Source organism: Carcharhinus amblyrhynchos, chromosome 15, assembly GCF_965287045.1.
Source record: "Carcharhinus amblyrhynchos chromosome 15, sCarAmb.v2.hapA, whole genome shotgun sequence".
NCBI classification, from domain to species: Eukaryota; Metazoa; Chordata; class Chondrichthyes; order Carcharhiniformes; family Carcharhinidae; genus Carcharhinus; species Carcharhinus amblyrhynchos.
The window spans coordinates 70,445,811-70,466,956 of NC_137338.1; the positions used below are offsets into that span (position 1 = coordinate 70,445,811).

The 21,146-nt window shown below is 44.4% G+C and overlaps 1 protein-coding gene across 1 annotated transcript in view; it reads left to right on the forward strand.

Annotated features, from left to right (window-relative positions):
* Window positions 1–2,814: 2,814 nt before the first annotated feature.
* vegfd (vascular endothelial growth factor D) overlaps window positions 2,815–21,146 on the forward strand; it is a 31,134-nt gene continuing 12,802 nt past the window's right edge. Inside the window, exons 1-3 of the mRNA XM_080203320.1 lie at window positions 2,815–3,479; window positions 14,573–14,765; window positions 14,872–15,062. Coding sequence (XP_080059446.1) covers window positions 3,387–3,479; window positions 14,573–14,765; window positions 14,872–15,062 — 477 coding nt within the window. The 5' untranslated portion in view covers window positions 2,815–3,386. The remainder of the gene's footprint in view (window positions 3,480–14,572; window positions 14,766–14,871; window positions 15,063–21,146) is intronic.

The following is a 21,146-nucleotide window of genomic DNA, read 5'->3' on the forward strand; positions in this document are numbered from 1 at the left end:
ATCAACAGTCACACCTTTCTGTTACCCCCTCAAAAACTCCCCTTTTGAAATCCATGCTGTCTTTTCCTAATTAAGCCACATTTTTCCATGTGACTACCAATTCTCTGCTGAATAATTGCTTCTAGAAGCTTGCTCACTACCAACTGACTGGCCTATAATTGCTGGGGCTATCCTGACGACCTTTTTTAAACGACAATGTAATATTTACAATTCTCCAGTCCTCTGGCATCTCCCCTGAGTCTAGAGAAAATTAAGGTCAGCACCTCTGCATTTTCCACTCTCACTTCCTTCAATATCCTTGGCTGGATCTCATTGTAGTCCTGGTGCCCTGTCAACTTTCAGTAGTGACTGTCTAGTCAACACCACCTTATTGATTTCGAAACCTCCTCAGGATAGAGTTTCCCCATCTGTCACCATGAGATAGCATCTACCTTCATCATAAGGACACTTACAAGGTATTCATTTAACACCTCAGCCTTGCCCTAAGTGTAATTGTTCAGAGAGGTTAGTAAGGTGAAGTTGATATGGTATAATCCACTTTTCCAGTGGTGCTGACAATAGGGGAAACACAGTAAGAAGTCTGACAACACCAGGTTTAAGTCCAACCAATTTATTTGATAGTAAACTCTCAAGCTTTCGGGGTTTGTCCCTCGTCAGGTGAATGGAGAGTACTGGCCTCAGACAGAGCATATAACAGCACAGCCAGTCTGTGGCCAGAACTCTCCATTCACCTGACGAAGGACAAACCCCGAAAGCTTGTGAGTTTACTATCAAATAAATTGGTTGGACTTAAACCTGGTGTTATCAGGCTTCTTCCTGTGTTTATCCCAGTCCAACGCCGGCATCTCCACATCATGGCTACAATAGGGGAAGTACACAGAAATGAATTAGTCTTGTAGTAAGTACTGGTACAGGAGTTAAGATGTTACAGTGGAAACAGTGTGGGTGAGGGTCAGATGATTTAAACCTGTACAGATCTCTGGTCCTGCTGTTAGTTGATCTGATTTGATTTGCTATTGTCACATGTATTAACACACAATGAAAAGTATTGTTTCTTGTGTGCTATACAGACAAAACATACCATTTACAAAGAAGGAAACGAGAGTGCAGAATGTAGTGTTATGGTCATAGCTAGGGTGTAGAGAGAGATCAACTTAATGCAAGGTAAGTCCATTCAAAAGTCTGACAGCAGCAGGGAAGAAGCTGTTCTTGACTAGGTTGGTATGTGACCTCAGACTTTTGTATCTTTTTCTTGATGGAAGAAGGTGGAAGAGAGAATGTCCAGGGTGCATGGGGTCCTTAATTATGCTGGCTGCTTTGCCAAGGCAACGGGAAGTGTAGACAGAGTCAATGGATGGGAGGCTGGTTTGAGTGATGAATTGGGCTACATTCACAACCTTTTGTAGTTCCTTGTGGTCTTGGGCAGAGCAGGAGCCATACCAAGCTGTGATACAACCAGAAAGAATGCTTTCTATGGTGCATCTGTAAAAGTTGGTGGGAGTTAGTGGTTGATGGAAGATGGGGGACTTCCTCCTTTAGCTTCACGAGGTAATATTACAGGTTCCAGCAGCTTGGGATGGAGGGGAAGGAGGCAGTGACATAACATATTTCTTTCCCTTGTTTTGGTCAAAGTATGTGTATTCTGGTCTGAATTCTTCAGATGTTTAATGTTTCATCCATTCATATGTTTACCGGACGTTTCGACGTCCTTTGTCTTTGCAGACAGGCCGTCTCCATTTGTCAGGAGTTTGCCTCAGAAACATAAAGGGGACTTTGTACATGTCCTTGAAATTTGATTCCCACAGTCACGGGAAGCATTAGTGCCTTTTAGCGATAATATGATTGTGGTTTTCTGGAGGTCAGAACTTCCTTTATGTGACTTGGTTTCAGTCAGTGCAATATATATACGTTATGTCAAATGATTTTATGAAGTAGCCAGGATTATTTCGATGTATATGTATATTTTATTTCATGTATTCTAGCCACAACACAAGGGTCAGAAAAGTAGCAGGAGTAGATTGAAGGCTCCCGAACATTAGTTGTATTGTATGACAGGATACATAACAGGAAGGAAGAGGACTTTATGACAGAGCTTACGACACGCAGCAATCATGTGGACTTTAATCTTCATATAGTATGGACAAAGTAAATTAGTGAAAGCAGTTTGGAGGGTGAGTTCAGGGAGTGCACTCAAGGCAATTTCACAGAATACTCTCATGCACTCAAGCAGAAAAGTGGCTATTTCAGATCCTGTTCTGTATAATAACACAGGGTTAATTAATCATCTCATAGTAATAATTGCATGGGAAAAGTGATCATAAAGTCATAGAGTTTCATCCTGTGTGAGAATGATAAACACAAGTGCAAAACCAGTGTATTGAAATTCAACAAAGCAAAGTACACAGACATATACTGAGATATAGTCCACTCATATAGAGACATATGCTATAGGAGGAGGGGGGAGAGGGATGCTTGCTAAGGTAGATTGTGAATCTAGATTGAAAGCTGTTACAGAAGAAGAGCAATGGGGAATATCTAAATAAATATTTCATAATTTTTCAATGATTCACTCAAAATATAATGTATTATGTCCAGATCCTCGCTGCATTGGGGTGACGGGGGGGTATCCTCGCTGCATTAGGTGCCAGTGGGTGACGGGTGGATCTTTGCTACACACTAGCACTGTGGTGATGTATGTGTTATTTTCTGGGAACATTAGTGCTGCTGGGAGAGGTGGAGAGGAGGGCTTGAGTTGGAGGATAGCCAGCCTTGATTTGACTGAGGTCTGAGGTCTGGATTCCATTTAAACCATATGCTACTGCAGTTTCTAATGAAGTCCCAGCATCGGAAGATTTGAGACAAATTCAGAGTACAGCTCCTGCGGTCCACAACTCCAGCTCGTCGGAATATAAATCCCCACTTGAAGCTTTCAAAGCGAAGAAGTTAGTGTTTAGTTTGACTTCTTTTGTTGAGGATTGTACAGCAGAATGATGATGTTGGAGCAAGACAAGAAATAAATGCTTTCTCAGAGTTATCTCCGGTGGTATAACAGCATCTGTCTCTTTCATACGGCTCGTGGTGGGATGCACAACCATGCTTTGGAATTTTTTCCTGGCTACCAAAACTGGATCTGAAGGGAAATTCAGTCTTGCTGATTAACTTCAACCATTTCTCAATGGATTCGTGTTGAGTACTGGAATATATAACAAATCTGCTTTCTGTCTCATGATGATATGCGTACAATTTCAGTAATTAGACGTAAAGTAAGAAGAACCCTTTGTCAAGCAATGTAATACCGAACTCTGGTTGTGCTACTCTGTAAAGCGAGCGAGCTTAATCAAAGAAAAACAGCAGCAACGCTTAACTCTGCAGATCAGAGGCTCAGAATGAAACTGCACTGTAGTGTTTGCCTACATGTTCTCTTTTTGTCACTTCTCCACCTCGTACAAGGAGATTACTACAAGCATGACCCCAGACTGGTAGGTGACCTGTTCGTGCACTGTTTGATAAATACTTTACTCAAATGCTCCGGAGACGTGTCAATTTACTGCGGTGGACTGTTGGCACTGAGTGTGATCACCATTGCAAACATATCTTTTAAAAACCCTGAGCTAATGCAGTGGCTGCTCACTGTGCGTGATACTCCCATGTCTTAATAATGAAGGAATGAACACAGATTTGTACATTTGGGCTTCTCTGAGAGCTCAACCCATTTGCTGTTTAAGTGAAATCAGCCAGAATTTAAAGTGGGAAGTCTGTAGAATCCTTTACAGTGCAGAAGAAGGCCATTCGGCCCGTCAAGCCTGCACTGACAATAGTTCCACCCTAGCCCTATCCTCATAACCCCATATATTTATCCTGCTAATCATCCTGACACTAAAGGGCAATTTATCATGACCAATCCACCTAACCCACGCATCTTTGGACTGTGGGATGAAACCGGAGCAGCTGGGGGAAACCCACGCAGACATGGGAAGAATGTGCAAACTCCACACAATCACCTAAGACCGGATTCGAACCTGGGTCCCTGGCGCTGTGAGACAGCAGTGCTCAGCACTGTGTAATTCTCCTGACTTTATCACCAATATCAATAGAGGGAAACACACCCCACAGATCAAAGTGTTCACAAGTTGGATCCTGAGTCTGGTTGGGTTTGAGGTGAACTCACCCAGCCAGCAGAGACAATGTTGCACTTGGTCTCAATTTAGGCAAAGGAGATGCTGGTGAGGATTGACACCCCCAATCAGCTGTCCACTGGGCCCATTCCAAGATATGGGACTGAGCCTGCCCTGGACAAATTGCCAGCTCTCAGATGAAGAGTGGCACAGTGGTTAGCACTGCTGCCTGACAGTGCCAGAGACCTGGGTTTGATTCTCTGCTTGGGTCACTATCTGCGTGGAGTCTACACATTCTCCCCACGTCTGCATGGGTTTCCTCTGGGTGCTCCGGTTTCCTCCCACGGTCTGAAAGACGTGCTGGTTAGGTGCGTTGGCCATGCTAAATTCTCCCTCAGCACTGGGGAACACCGGAACTGGCACTGGGGTGCAATGACTAGGGAAATTTCCACAGTAACTTCACTGCAGTGTTAATGTCAGCCTACTTGTGACACTAATAAATAAGCTTTAAACTTTAAAAAAAAGGCACTAAAATCCAATCAGGAGAGGAAGGGAGTGGAGAAATTTTTGGGTAGAATAAAAGTAAAAGTAAAGTTTATTCATTAGTCACAAGTAAGGCTTACATTAACACTGCAATGAAGTTACTGTGAAAATCCCTGAGTCGCCACACTCTGGTACCTTTCAGGTCAATGCACCTAACCAGCACATCTTTCAGACTGTGGGAGGAAACCGGAGCACCTGGAGGAAACCCACACAGACACGGGGAGAATGTGCAAACTCCACACAGACAGTCACTCAAGTTGAGAGTCAAACCTGGAGCCCTGCACTGTGGAGGCAGCAGGGCTAACCACTCTGCCTCCGTGCCGAGGAAGAGTATCTCAACTCTTTGAACATTTATTTTCACTCTCTAGCCTGCCAGAAAGGTACTTCCTCCTGTATTTTCCGAAAGAAACTGAGTAAAATTATTCTTCCCCATTACATTTGCACTCACTCTGTAGAGCCTTCCATGTGCAGGGAGACCTATTCCCCTCGGCTCCTGCAGTTCCATCACGGTCTTGATGCATTACATTGTTTTGCATCACAAACTGCCTGATTAGCTGTGAGACTCACTCGTTCCTGCATCGCCAGCTAACAATCAACCTGTATCTAGGATAGTACAAAACATCTAGGGGTTGTGTAGCGGAAGTGCATATCTCTACATTACAACAGTGAGGACACTGGCTTGAAAGTGGTTTAGACCTTCCAGATGTGGTGACAGGAACTATAGAAATGCAGGCTCTTCCTTCTATTGCCCAATACAATTGGTGTTGCTTGCTGTATGCTGCTGTTGACTATAACAGTCTCTCCTGCAAATTCTATGTCCAGGATCCATCCTAAACTATGAATGTCTCTGTCCTCTGCTCCAGTCCGCAGCTATCTCCCCGCACTCTCCCTACACTCTAGAACTTATACACCAAACTCCTCCATCTGCCACTTTGAATTCGACCTTACCCTGCCCGGATCCCAAATCTGTGAAGGAACTGGGATATTTTGTCATCTGAAAGGTATTTAAAAGTGGCTGTTGCCTGCTCTGTAGTCCCTGCACCCAACAACACCCCCATTCTGCCCCGCGCTCCCCCCTCTCCCCCAGTCTGTCCTGTTATTGATATTAAAGCAGGGCTTAAAGAGTGGAAATTTATTACTCTCCACCAAGGGGGGAAGTCAGCCAGCAGTCACTAAGATTGCCTCTTTCCGTCCACGTAACATTGGCCAACTCTTCCCCCTCTCACAGTTCATTTGTTGCTGAAACCCTTTGTGTAGATCTGATTATTCTAATGCACTCTTGGCTGGCTACCCTCATCCTAACCTCTGTAAAGTTATCCAAACCTGCTGCCTGTCTGCTAGCTCGCAACAAGTCCCACTCAATCATCACCGTGTGCTCACTGACCTACTTTCGCTCTCAGCCAAGCAATTCTCAGTTTTAACATTCTCATCCCTGTTTTCAAATCCCCCTATTGCCTGACACCTCCTTATCTCTGAAGCCTCCCTCAGCCCCACACCCCTCCTGAATATCTATACTCATCTAATCCTGGCCTCTTGGGCATCCCGATTTTAATCACTCCACAACTGGCTGCCAAGTCCTAAGCTCTGGAATTCTCTCCGGAAATCTCTCTGCCTCTCCACCTCACTTTTTTCATTTACGAAACTAATCCCTCTGGCCGAGTTTTTGGTAATATTGCCTTATGTGGCACTATGTCCAACAACTCCTGTTATGTGTCTTGGGATGTTTCACTAGATTAAGGCATTAACTAAATATAAGCTGTTATAGTTATGTTTCCTCTTTTACTTTGCTTCACGCGTTGGATGCGGATATCACACTTCTCAGTAAAACACTAATAAAATCAATTCAATATCTGCGATCACAGCAAAATGGGACTGGCTGATTTTAGAGATTTGATACAGCCCCCACGCTGAACCTTTTCTAGCATGTAATCTGTACCATACTGGGTGCCACGGTGGCACAGTGGTTAGCACTGCTGCCTCACAGCTCCAGGGATCCAGGTTCAATTCTGGCCTCGGGCCACTGTCTGTGTGGAGTGTGCACGTTCTCCCCGTGTCTGCGTGGGTTTCCTCCAGGTGCTCCGGTTTCCTCCCACAGTCCACTAACCCCAGTGTGGGGTTACGGTGACTGGCCGTGCTAAATTGTCACTTAATGTCCCAGAATGTGGAGGTTAGAGGGATTAGTGGGGTAAATATGTGGGGTTATGGGGATAGGGCTTGGGTGGGATTGTTGTCGGTGCAGACTCGATGGGCTGAATGGCCTCCTTCTGCACTATATGAAACATTCTGCTCCTCAGCTTATAGACAGACTGGGTGCCAACAGTGAACAACCTGGTGTTAAACTGGTCCACCTTGACAGAATGAGAAAGTGAATCTGAAGCACAAAATGTGCTTGGAGATCACAAGTATTGCTTAAACAAATGGAAAGAAAACTGCCATATTACAAAGTTGCTCGAGGTGAAATGCAGCAGGCAGTAACACAATCACTGTGGATTTGGCTGGATCTGGAATTAAAGTTTGTAGTCTGCAAACCTCCAACCAATGCTGCCCTCTGCTGTCTGAGATAAACACTTAACTTCAGAGAGTGACACCCTTGTGCACAGAAATACTGTGGTACAAAAATAACCCTAGCTTTCTGGGCAAGCGGGAAACAACTACTGCAGTGGACGTGGAAGCCTACATTGTGAATTTGTTCAGTTTAATTTATCTATTAGTGTCACAAGTAGGCTTACATTAACAGTGCAATGAAGTTACTGTGAAAGTCCCCCAGTCGCCACACTCCAGCGCCTGTTCAGGTGTACTGAGGGAGAGTATACCAGGGCCAATGCACCTCACCAGTATGTCTTTCGGACTGTGGGAGGAAACCCACAGGCACGGGGGTAACGTGCAGTCTGCGCACAGACAGTGACCCAAGGCCAGGAATCAAACCCAGGCCCCTGGCACTGTGAGGCGGCAGTGCGAACCACTGTGCCACCCCAGCCTTTGTGCTTAGTGTGCAACAATGTGTAATCATTCTTCACATTGGCAGTAATCCCATTTTCTCCACATTCCTAAACTCAATTCAGAATATTCCCATTTAGTGCACGATAATATAAAACTTAGATTCAGATTTAATGTCTCCTTTCACACCAATTAAAGGCAAATGCACAAATGCACTGATGCTTGATGCTAAACCTGGTAGAAAGAACCACCTGACAATATAGAAACTTTAAGGCACAGAAAGAGACCATTTGATCTATCACGCCTGTGCCAACAAAGAAGGTGAACCAACCTCAGCTCACTTTCTTGCTCTTGATCTGTAGCCTTGTAGATTGCGACACTGTAAGTGCCTATCCAAGTACATTTTAAATGCTTTCTGACTCGCGTCCCCCCCCCCCCGCCCCCCCAACCCACTTTCAGACTGGGAGTTCCAGATCCCCACTAACCCTGGTGAAAGAATGAGCGGGATTCCGAGGCCTCACTCATTCCGAAACCATAAAATCCCACCCGAGGTCAATGGACCTTTCCCGTGCTCTGCCCCTCACTTGCTCCAAAGTATCAACTTCCTCCCTAATCATTCCATCAATTGCTTCAGATCCTGGCCCTGGTTATTGACCTGTCTGTGAGACACCTGGGCCCCTCACAATTTTATACACCCCAATTAAATCTTCCCTTAGCCATCTCTGTTCAAAAGAAACCAACTTTCTTAAGTTAAAAATCTCCATTCCTGGCAAATCCTCTCCATACCTTGCCTAGTCTGACAACATTCTTCCTGTAATATGGCAGCCAGAACTGGTGCAGGACTCTCAATGTGGTATAACTAGTGTTTTGTACACTTCTGGCATACCCTCCTGCTCTTATATTTTATGCTTCAGCTAATAAAGGAAAGTATCCTGTTTTTCCTCTGGACATACACACTCCAAGATCTCTCTGTTCCCCTACAACTTTCAGTGTTCTAGACATGTATTGGGCCACTATACTGACCTGACTAGTCCATTGATATCTTCATAATTATCTTTCTCAATGTCAACCGCATGGCCAGGGGATCTGTATTATCTGCAATAAGGCAGTGTGGTGGCGCAATGACGAGCATTACTGCCTCACAGTGCCACGGACCTGGGATTGATTCCTGGCTTGGGTCACTGGAAGTGTGAAGTTTGCACATTCTACCCGTGTCTGCATGGGTTTCCTCCGGGTGCTCTGGTTTCTTCCCACAGTCCAAAGATGTGTGGATTGGCCATGCTAAATTGCCCCTTAGTGTCAGGGGGACTAACTAGGGTAAATGCATGGGGTTATGGAAATAGGGCCTGGGTGGGGTTGTTGTCGGTGTAGTCTCAATGGGCCAAATGGCCTCATTCTGCACTGTAGGGATTCTATATCACTTACACTAAATTCTAATACAACCGGAAACAAGGAATCTAGTCTAAGCCCTGCCAAACTCCATTAAACCAACAAATGTAAATGCATCTCCCTTATTCAAAAAAGGGAGAGAAAAACAGGAAAGAATAGGCCAGTTAGCATAAATCTGCCATAGGGAAAATGGTAGAAGCCATTATTAAGGATGTGAGAGCAGGACACTCGGGTGGGGTGGGGTGGGGGGAGGCGTGGGGGAGGGGGAACATTCAGGCAGAGTCTCCATGGTTTTGTGAAAGAGAAATCAGGTTTAACAAATGTTTGGGAGTTCTTTGAAGGAGTCACATGTCCTGTAGATAATGGGGATTCAGTAGCTGTATTGTACTTGGATTTCCAGAAGGCATTTGATAAGGTGCCACATCAAAGGTTATTGCCAAAAATAAAAGCCCATGGTGTAGGGGGTAATATCTTAGCATGAATTGAAGATTGAGGAGCTAACAGGAAACAGAGAGTTGATACAAATGAGTCTTTTTCGGGCTGGCAGTGTGTGAAAAATGGTGTATCACAGGGATCAGTGCTGGGGCCTCAACCTTTAACAATTTATGTCAATGAATCATAGAATCATAGAAACCCTACAGGGCAGAAAGGGGCCATTTGGCCCATCGAGTCTGCACTGACCACAATCCCACCCTGGCCCTACCCCCGTATCCCAACATATTTTACCCACTAATCCCTCTAACCTACGCATTTAGGACACTAAGGGGCAATTTCTTAGCATGGCCAAATCAACCTAACCCGCACATCTTTAGACTGTGGGAGGAAACAGGAGCACCCAGAGGAAACCCATGCAGACACGAGGAGAATGTGCAAACTCCGCACAGACTTGGATGAAGTGAGTAAATTTGCTATGACACAAAGATAGGCGGGAAAGTAAGTTGTGAAGAGGACTTAAGGAGGCTACAGAGGGATGTGGACAAATCTCTGGCAAGTGGAGCATAATGTGGACAAATGTGATTTTGTCCATTTTGGCAGGAAGAATACAAAAGAAGTGTATGATCTAAATGGTGAGAGTTGGCAGATCTGTGAGGTGCCGAGGAACCTGCGGGTCCTAGTGCATGAATCACACTGTACAGGGACAGAAGATAATGAGGAAAGCTAATTGAATGTTACTGTTTATTGAGAGGGAAATTGATAACAAAAGTTGGGAAGTTATGCTTCTGTTGTATAGGGCATTGGTGAGACCACATCTGGAATATATCTGTAGAGTATTGGTCTCCTTAATTAAGGAAAGGTGTAAATGTGTCAGAAGCAATTCAGAGGTTGATTACGCTAATATCAAGACTGAGCAGGTTGTCTTATGAGCAAAGACTGAAGAGGTTTGGTTTTTATCCATTAGTGTTTAGAAGAGTAAGAGGCGACTTAATCAAAACCTTTAAGAGCCTGAGGGGTCTTGACAGAGTGGATCTGGAGAAGATGTTTCCTCATATGGGAGAATCTAGAACTAGGGGGTCACTGTTTAAAAATAAGGGGTGGCTCATTTAAGACAGAGAAGAGGAGAATTTTTTTCTCTGAGAGTGGGGGGGGTCTTTGGAACTCTCTTCCTCAAACTCAGTGAAAGCAGAATCTTTGAATATTTTTAAGGCAGAGCTAGATAGGTTCTTAATTAATAATGGAGTGGAAGTTTATTGGGGGTAGACAGGAACATGGGATTGAAATTCCAATCAGAGCAGCCATGGTGGAGCAGACCCGATGGGCTGAATGGCCTAATTCTGCTCCTATATCTTATGGTTTCATTCGTGTGTTCATAGTAACGATCTTCCAGTCAGACAAACACCCAACAATCATTACTCTTTGACTTCCAGCCCTGAGCCAATTTGGTTCAAGCTGCCACTTTTACTTTGATCCCATGGGCTCTTACTTTTCTAACCAGTTTGCATGTAGGTCATAAGAACATAAGAACATAAGAAATAGGAGCAGGAGTAGGCCATCTAGCCCTTCGAGCCTGCCCCGCCATTCAATAAGATCATGGCTGATCTGTCGTGGCTCAGTTCCACTTTCCCGCCCTCTCCCCCATAACCCTTAATCCCTTCTCTGATCAAAAACCCATCAACCCGCTTCTTAAAAATATTTAGCGAGGCAGCCTCCACCACTTCAACGGGCAGAGAATTCCAGAGATTCACCACCCTTTGAGTGAAGAAGTTCCTCCTCAACTCCGTTCTAAACCGCCTCCCCTTTATCTTGAGGCTGTGCCCCCTAGTCCTACTGTCTTTTTTGAGTGGGAAGAGTCTCTCCACCTCTATCCTATCCATCCCATTCATCATCTTATACGTCTCAATGAAATCTCCCCTCATTCTTCTAAACTCTAACGAGTACAAGCCTAGTTTATTCAGCCTCTCCTCATAGCTCATCATAAACTTTGCTAAAAATCCATTTAGACTACATGAAACTCACTACCCCTTCATTATCTCCTCAAAAAACCCAATCAAGATAGTCAGGCATGATTGTTCCATAACACAGCACAGTAGCACAGTGGTTAGCACTGCTGCTTCACAGCTCCAAGGTCCTGGGTTCGATTCCCAGCTCAGGTTACTGTCTGTGTGGAGTTTACACATTCTCCTCGTGTCTGCTTGGGTTTCCTCCCACAGTCCAAAGATGTGTGGGTTAGGTTGATTGGCTATGCTAAGAAATTGCCCCTTAGTGTCCAGGGATGTGTAGGTTAGAGGGATTAGTGGGTATCGTATGTAGGGATATGGGGGTAGGGTCTGGGTGGGATTGTGTTTGGTGCAGACTGGAAGGGCCTCTTTCTGCACAGTATGAATCTACCTATCTAAACCCATTCCAGTTATCTTTGATTAATCTAAATTCATCTTTCTAATTAACCTTTCTAATTATTTATCATGTTCCTTAATTTTTTTCCCAGTGATTTATCTACCACCAAGGTTGGGTTGACTGGCCTGTGATTACTCAGACCATCCCAGCTTTATTTTTTCAAGTGATGGCAGTCCTCCATAGAATCATAGAACCCTACAGTGCAGAAAGAGGCCCTTCGGCCCATCGAGTCTGCACCAAACACAATCCCACCCAGACCCTACCTACATATTTCACCCACTAATCCCTCTAACCTACACATCCCAGGACACTAAGGGGCAATTTCTTAGCATGGCCAATCAACCTAACCCGCACATCTTTGGACTGTGGGACGAACTATCATTGATTGGTATAAAAACCCATCTGCTTCAATAGTGTCCTTTAGGGAAGGAAATCTGCTGTCCTTGCGCCATCACACTTACAAGTGACTCCAGATCCACAACAATGTGGTAGACTCTTTACTGACCCAGGAAGCTATACAGTTCCAGAGCAATGAGGAAGGAACAACAAATGTTGTTCTCGGGGTACATGTGCATAGCTCCCTGAAAGTTGGCACCCAGGTTGATAAGGTTGTTAAGAAGGCGTACGGTGTGTTAGCTTTTATTGGTAGGGGGATTGAATTTTGGAGCCGTGAGGTCATGTTACAACTGTACAAAACCCTGGTGCGGCCGCACTTGGAGTATAGCGTACAGTTCTGGTCGCCGCATTATAAGAAAGATGTGGAGGCATTGGAAAGGGTGCAGAGGAGGTTTACCAGGATGTTGCCTGGTATGGCGGGAAGGTCTTATCAAGAAAGGCTGAGGGACTTGAGGTTATTTTCATTAGGGAGAAGAAGGTTACAAGGTGACCTAATTGAGACATACAAGATGATCAAAGGATTGGATAGGGTGGACAGTGAGAGCCTTTTACCTCGGATGGTGCTGGCTAACACAAGGGGACATAGTTTTAAATTAAGGGGTGGTAATTAAAGGACGGATGTCAGAGGTAGGTTCTTTACTCAGAGGGTAGTAAGGGTGTGGAATGCCTTGCTTGCAGCAGTTGTGGACTCGCCAACTTTAAGGGCGTTCAAATGGTCAGTGGATAAGGATATGGATAACATTGGATTAGTTTAGGTTAGAGGGTCATTAGATTGGTTCCACTGGTCGGCGCAACATCGAGGGCCGAAGGGCCTGTACTGCGCTGTTATGTTCTATGTTGGCCTTCTCAGCAATACCCAAGTCACATGAATGAATACATTTTTTTAAAAAATCATCAGAATTAACTAATTCAGATCAAATGTCAGGTTTTGTTGGTCTGTATAGATTAACCATAGGAACAGGAGTAGGCCATTCAGCCCACCGCACTTGCTCCCCTATTCAGATCATGGCTGGTCTTTTCTTTATTCACTTGTGGGACATGGGCGTCGTTGGCTGGCCAGCATTTATTGCCCATCCCCCAGTTGCCTGAGGGCAGTTGAGAGTCAACCACTTTGCTGTGGTTCGGGAGTCACATGTAGGCCAGACTAGGTAAAGACGGCAGATTTCCTTCCCTAAAGGACATTAGTGAACCAGGTGGGTTTTTCCAACGATTGACAATGGTTTCATGGTCATCATTAGATTCTTAATTCCAGGTATTTTTTAAATTGAATTCAAATTCCACCATCATTAGAACATTATATTCTGGATTAATAGTCTAGCGATAATACCATTAGGCCAATGCCTCCCCCTCATTTACACAACGCCACATCCCTGAGCTATCTCCATATCCCTGTATGTCATTTGTATCCAGAAATCTATTTCTATCTTAAACATCTTCGGTAATTAAGCTTCCACAACTCTTTGGAGTTGAGAATTCTAAAGGTTCAAAACTTTGAATGAAGAAATCCCTCCTCACCTATCTTAATCACCTACCCCCTAATCATGGCATTGAATGTTCTGGGGACCCGGGTTTGATTCCCACCATGGCGGATGGTGGAATTTGAATTCAATTTAAAAATACCTGGAATTAAGAATCTAATGATGATCATGAAACCATTGTCAATCGTTGGAAAAACCCATCTGGTTCACTAATGTCTGGTTTTAGACTCACCAGAGGAAACATTATCTAAATCCACCCTGTAAGAATTTTGTTAAGTTTATATGACGTCACCCCGATTCTACGAAACTCTTGGGAATAACCTTCCCTCACAGTCCCACCATTCCAGGGACTAATTTGGTGAACCTCTATTGCATTCGCACTATGGCAAGTACTGCATAACCTTACGGAGCAAAAAGTTATTTTTAAATAGGAATAATGTTTTTAATCGATGAACATTTAGTTTTACTATGTGAGGTATACTTAGCAAAAAATAAGCTGCAAAGCTGAGTCAGTGGGATGATGCAGAACAAATAGAATAGTGGCACAGTGGTTAGCACTGCTGTCTCACAGTGCCAGGGATCTGGATTCAATTCCTAGATTGGGTCACTGTGTGGAGTCTGCACATTCTCCCCATGTCTGCGTGAGTTTCCTCTGGGTGCTCTGGTTTCCTCCCACAGTCCAAAAGGCGCGCTGGTTCGGTGCATTGGCCATGCTAAATTCTCCCTCAGTGTATCTGAACAGGTGCCGGAGTCTGGCGACTAGGGGATTTTCACAGTAACTTCATTGCAGTGTTAATGTAAGCCTATTTGTGGCATTAATAAATAAACTTTAAACTGTAAAACAGTGCCATGTTACGTTTCTGGGTTTTTTTTCCCTTTCAGAAGCCGAAGACAGCGAGTTTAGAGCAACAAATCAGAGCCGCTTCCAACGTGAGCGAATTATTGTCAATTATTAACTCATCGGATTGGAAACGGTGGAAATGCCGTCAAAAATTAAAGTATCTGGCAGGCTTTGACACACGATCGCGCTCAACTAGGTTCGCTTCCCCCTACTATGATGCAGAAACTCTCAAATGTAAGCTTATTTATTTCCAAGCCTCTTCCTTTTATCCTTCATATGTTTAAAGTGAAGGTGGGGAATTAAACTTACGGCACTTTTTTAACATTTGTTTTCAATGCAGCCATCGATGATGAATGGCAGAGGACTCAATGTGTCCCCAGGGAATCCTGTGTTGATGTTGCTAAGGAACTGGGAAGAAGCACTAATACCTTCTTCAAACCTCCATGTGTGTCTGTATTTCGATGCGGTGGATGCTGTAATGAAGAGAGTCTGGTCTGCAAGAACATCAGCACGACCTATATCCGCAAAGAGGTGGCTGCCCCATGGCTGGCTTTTCTATGCACTATTTTTATATTGCTTTAAGGTTGTAAATCTTATTTATAGTAGAAAATTAGTTGGTAATCTCCAATACATAGAAATGCGAACAGTTCTTCAACATGAGCCTTGGTATTTTTCACTTAGTTTTTTTTAATTCATTTCTGGGACGTGGGCATTGCTGGCTGGCCAGCATTTATTGCCCATCCCTCGTTGCCTTTGAGAAGGTGGTGGTGAGCTGCCTTCTTGAAACGCTGCAGTCCACGTGCTGTGGGTTGACCCACAATGATGTTAGGGAGGGAATTCTCAGGATTTTGATCCAGCCACAGTGAAGGAATGGCGATATATTTCCAAGATGTGGAGATGCCAGTGTTGGACTGGGGTAAGCACAGTAAGAAGTCTCACAACACCAGGTTAAAGTCCAACAGGTTTATTTGGCAGCACTAGCTTTCGGAGTCTCAGGCTCCTTCATCAGGTGAGCGAGGAATTGTGTTCACAAACAGGATATACAAAGACACAAACTCAGTTTACGAGATAATGGTTGGAATGCGAGTCTTTACAAATAATAAAGTCTTAAAGGTACAGACAATGTGAGTGGAGAGGGGGTTAAGCACAGGTTAAAGAGATGTGTATTGTCTCCAGCCAGGACAGTTAGTGAGATTTTGTAAGCCCAGGCAGGTCGTGGGGGTTACAGATAGTGTGACATGAACCCCAGATCCTGGTTGAGGTGATCCTCATGAGTGCAGAACTTGGCTATCAGTTTCTGCTCAGCAATTCTGCATTGTTGTGTGTCGTGAAGGCTGCCTTGAAAAGTGCTTATCCTTCGTCATCCAGTACTTCGCTGTAGTGGAGAAGCTATGACATCTTCTCTGGAGCCTTCAACATGTCATTGATGAAGACGAGCATCTCGCCAAGGCCACCCCCACTTCTTGCCTTCAAACAACTGCACAACCTCAAACAGGCCATTGTATGCAGCAAACTACCCAGCCTTCAGGAGAATAGTGACCACGACAACCCTGCCACAGCAACCTCTGCAAGGCGTGCAAGGATGCCATCATTTCATGTGAGAACACCATCCATCAGGTACACAGTACATACACTTGCAACTCGGCCACTTTGTCTAACATACGCTGCAGGAAAAGATGTCCCGAGGCACAATGGGGAGACCGTGCAGACGCTACAACAACGGATGAATGAACACCGCTCGACAATCACCAGGCAAGACTCTTCCTGTTGGGGAACACTTCAGTGGTCACGGGCATTCAGTTTTGATCTTCAGGTAAGCATTCTCCAAGACAGCCTTCATGACACACAACAGTGCAGTCACTGGGCAGAGACTGATAGCCAAGTTCCGCACACATGAGGACGGCTTCAACCGGGATCTTGGGTTCATGTCACACTATCTGTAACCCCCAAGACTTGACTGGGCTTGCAAAAGCTCACTATCTATCCTGTCTGGAGACAATACATATCTCTTCAACCTGTGCTTACCCCTCTCTCCACTCACATTGTCTGTACCTTTAAGACTTGATCACCTGTAAAGACTCGCATTCCAATCATTATCTTGTAAATTGACTGTGTGTCTTTATATGCCCTGTTTGTGAACACAAGTCCTCGCTCATCTGATGAAGGAGTTTGAGACTCCAAAAGCTAGTGCTGCCAGATAAACCTGTTGGACTTTAACCTGGTGTTGTGAGATATATTTCCAAGTCAGGATGGTGAGTGGCTTGGAGGGGAACTTGCAGGCGGCAGTGTTCCCATGTATCTGCTGCCCTTGTCCTTCCAAATGGAAGTGTTGTTGGTTTGGAAGGTGCTGTCTAAGGATCTTGTGTGAATTGCTGTCGTGCATCTTGGAGATAGAACACACTGAATGATTTCATTACACAAGGATAATCATCTCATTGATGACTGCATACAGTGATGCCTCAGTGTTTAGTTGGTTATTACTGCATTCGATGATTTCAAACTGCTTTTGAAAGAGATTTCACATTTTAAAGCTACAGTATATGGACTAGTACTGAGCTATGCTGCTTGTTTGGTCAGCATTGCTGTAAATGGAACCATTACTGAATACTTCACCAAGTTTAGATTATCTATGTTGTAGCCATGAAGGAAGGCCAAAACTGGGAACAGCAATCTAAATTACTTCTGGACTGTAAAGCTGCCCATCCTCTACTGCCGCTGCCTCACCATCCACTTACCTATCTTAACCACAACAGTAGTGTCCACAATTGAGCTGATGTGAAATTTGAATCCATACGCCACCCATAATTTCTTTTCTTGAGTTCTCTGCCCGAAGGCAGATCCAACCGTGGTCTCCTCTGTCACAGGTAGGGCAGGTCCTGAATCCACTCCAACCAGAATAGGGATCAAACCACCATGTTGATCCACACCAGTCATTCAAGCCAACCCATCAACCTGTGGCAATAAACACTCTTATATCCATTAATAATGATAGTGAAGGTGCTAATTTACTTTGCATCTTAGCCCGGGAAATTACCGACCGGTGAGTCTGACCTCAGTGGTTGGTAAGCTGATGGAAAGGCTTCTGAGGGACGAGATTTACGACCATTTGGAGAGGTTTGACATGATCAGGAATAGTCAGCATGGATTTGTCAAGGGCAGGTCGTGCCTTACGAGCCTTGTTGAGTTCTTCGATAATGTGACTGAACACATTGACGAAGGAAGTGCAGTGGACGTGGTGTACATGGACTTCAGCAAGGCGTTTGATAAGGTCCCCCATGCAAGACTTCTTGAGAAGGTGAGAGGGCATGGGATCCGAGGGCCTTTGGCCTTGTGGATCAAGAACTGGCTTGCCTGCAGAAGGCAGAGAGTGGTTGTGGATGGGTCTTTTTCTGAATGGAGGTCAGTCACCAGTGGAGTGCCCCAGGGATCTGTTCTAGGACCCTTGCTGTTTGTCATTTTCATAAATGACCTGGATGAGGAAGTGGAAGGATGGGTAAGTAAGTTCGCTGATGACACGAAGGTCGGTGGTGTTGTGGATGGTCTGGAAGGATGGCAAAAGTTGCAGCAGGACATAAATAGGATGCAAGACTGGGCGGAGAAGTGGCAGATGGACTTCAACGCGGATAAATGCGTAGTCGTCCATTTTGGCAGAACCAACGGGATGAATGAGTACACTATCAAGGGCAGGAGTCTTGGTAGTGTTGAGGAGCAGAAGGATCTTGGGGTCCGGGTCCACAGGACTCTTAAATCGGCCTCGCAGGTGGAAGATGTGGTCAAGAAGGTGTATGGTGTACTGGCCTTCATAAATCGAGGGATTGAGTTTAGGAGTCGGGAGGTAATGCTGCAACTTTATAAGACCCTTGTCAGGCCTCATTTGGAGTACTGTGCGCAGTTCTGGTCGCCTCACTATAGGAAAGACGTAGAAGCTATTGAAAGGGTACAGAGGAGATTTACAAGGATGTTGCCTGGACTGGGAGGCATGCCTTATGAAGTTAGGTTGAGGGAACTGGGTCTCTTTTCCCTGGAGAGACGTAGGTTGAGAGGTGACCTGATAGAGGTTTATAAAATGTTGAGAGGAATAGATAGGGTGGATTCTCAGAGGCTATTTCCCCGGGTTGAAATGGTCGCTACGAGAGGACACAGGTTTAAGGTGCGGGGAGGAAAGTACAGAAGTGATGTTAGGGGTAAGTTTTTCACTCAGAGGGTGGTGAGTGAATGGAATCGGCTGCCGTCAGTGATGGTGGAGGCGAACTCGCTGGGGTCTTTTAAAAGACTTCTGGATGAGTATATGGGGTTTTATGGGATTGGGGGTTATAGATAGGAGTTGATGTGATCGGCGCAACTCGTGGGCCGAAGGGCCTGTTTGTGCTGTAGTGTTCTATGTTCTATGTTCTATCTCATGGCTGGCCAGGTATCTCTACCACTCTTACCACATGCCCTTGGCATATGTTGGAAGGATTCACAAGTTGACAATCAACTTGTTTGACCATATTATGAAGGCAGTTCAGAGGAGGTTCATTAGATTGATTCCAGAGATGAGGTGTTAGTCGTATGTAGAGATACTGAACAGTTTAGGCCGATACTCTCTAAATTTCAAGAACTGAGGAGAGATCAAATTGAGGTAGGATAATAACAGGTATGGATAAAGTAGACGTGGAATGGATGCTTCCTCTTGTGGGACATTTTAGGACTAAAGATCATTGTCTTAGGATAAGAGGTAGCAAATTTGAAACAAAGTTGAGGAGAAACTACTTCTCCCAAAGGGTTGTGAATCTGTGGAAGTTGCTACTCCAAAGTATGGTGGATTCTGGGACAGTGAGTAATTTAAGGAGGAGTTAGGCAGATTTTTAATTGATAATGGGTTGAAGGGTTATAGGGAGAAAGCAGGAAAATGGGGATGAGAGCATATCAGCCATGATTGAATAGCAAAGCAGAGTCGATGGGCCAAATGGCCTAATTATGCTTCTATTTCTTATGATCTTATTATGAGCACACTTTCCTTGGCCATCAAGTCCTGGACTGGGATTTGAACCTTGAGCTTTGAGGCAGAGACACTAACCCACCACAAAATTTCCACTGAGACTTTACATATGTAAAAAACAGATAATTAAAACTGTTTAGCTTGATAATCCATTAGTTTTATTGCCACGAAACCTGAAACATAAATAGTATTTATTAGATAAACATGTCCAGGTGGGGGATTCATGTAACTTAAATACCATTTCAAAAGCCTCTTCATAATGATTCAGATTTCAATGACAAAATAATCATAGAATCCTTGGAGTGCAGAAAGAGACCATTCAGCCCATTGCATCTGCACCCACATTTACCCCCATAAACCCAAGTATTTACCCCCGTAATTCCCCTAAACTACATATCTTGGGACATTGAGGGGCAATTTAGCATGGTCAATCCCCCTAACTTCCATATCTTTGGAGTCAGTAAGAAGTCTCACAATACCAGGTTAAAGTCCAACAAGTTTATTTGGAATCACGAGTTTTAGAAGCACTGTGCCTTCATCAGGTGAGTGGAGAGCTGGGTTCACAAACACGGCATTTATATACAAAGACACAATTGCAAGATATCTTGCAAAAGGAACATCTGATGAAGGAGTAGTGCTCCAAAAGCATGTGATTCCACATAAACCAGTTGGACCTTAATCTGGCATTGTGAAACTTCTTACTGCGCCCACTCCAGTCCAATGGTGGCATCTCTGGACTGTGGGAGGAAACCGGAGTAAACCCACGCAGACAGAGGGCGCATTTGCAAACTCCACGCAGACAGTGACCCAAACCAGGAATTGAACTCAGGTCCTTGGAGCTGTGAGGCAGTAGTGCTAACCACTGTGCCAACATACATTGGGTTCAATTACATAGATTAATCTTGAATTTCATTTGATTAGACACAATTAAGGGATAACCTGGTTGAAAGGCATTTAAATTAGTTAATAGGGCAGATAAATGATTTTCACCAGTGGGTAAGTCCAGAACAAGGATATTAAACCTTAAAATTAGAATTAAGTTATTAGGGATGATGTCAGGGCACATTTCACTTTTTAACAATTTTTTACTCCATCCTTAAAGTTGTAAAGCCAATGTTCAAAGGCGTCCAGGCAAACCCAAATACCAAAATCCAATTGAATCCAACTCAAGGTCCAACAAAAGAGACAAACAAGATCCAAGTTGAAAAATAAGGCACCCCTTTTGGGCCTGGATCTTAGCTATAAGGTTGTTCTGGTGAGGTTGATTGAAAATGTCAAAATATAGGGTGGGATTTTCCAGTAATAACACTGATAGGTATCGTTGCAGGTGGGACAGGAAATCCGGGGAGCTGTTGACTTTTAATAGCTCTCCCAATTTTCTTATTCCACCCGCGAAGATGTTTGTCAGTGTCGGGGCTGGAAAATCCCACCCTGAATGATTGATTTTTACTAAGTAAAAATAGCTTTTGAAATGTACATTTACTAAAAATGCAGACAGTGGACCCAATGTAGGTAGATGGAATTAAGATACAGATTAGCATGAATGAGTGACAGAACTTGCTTGAGAGACTGAATGGCTCATTCCTTTTCCAAAATTCCAATCATTGTCAATTAAACTCACTGCAGAATGTTAG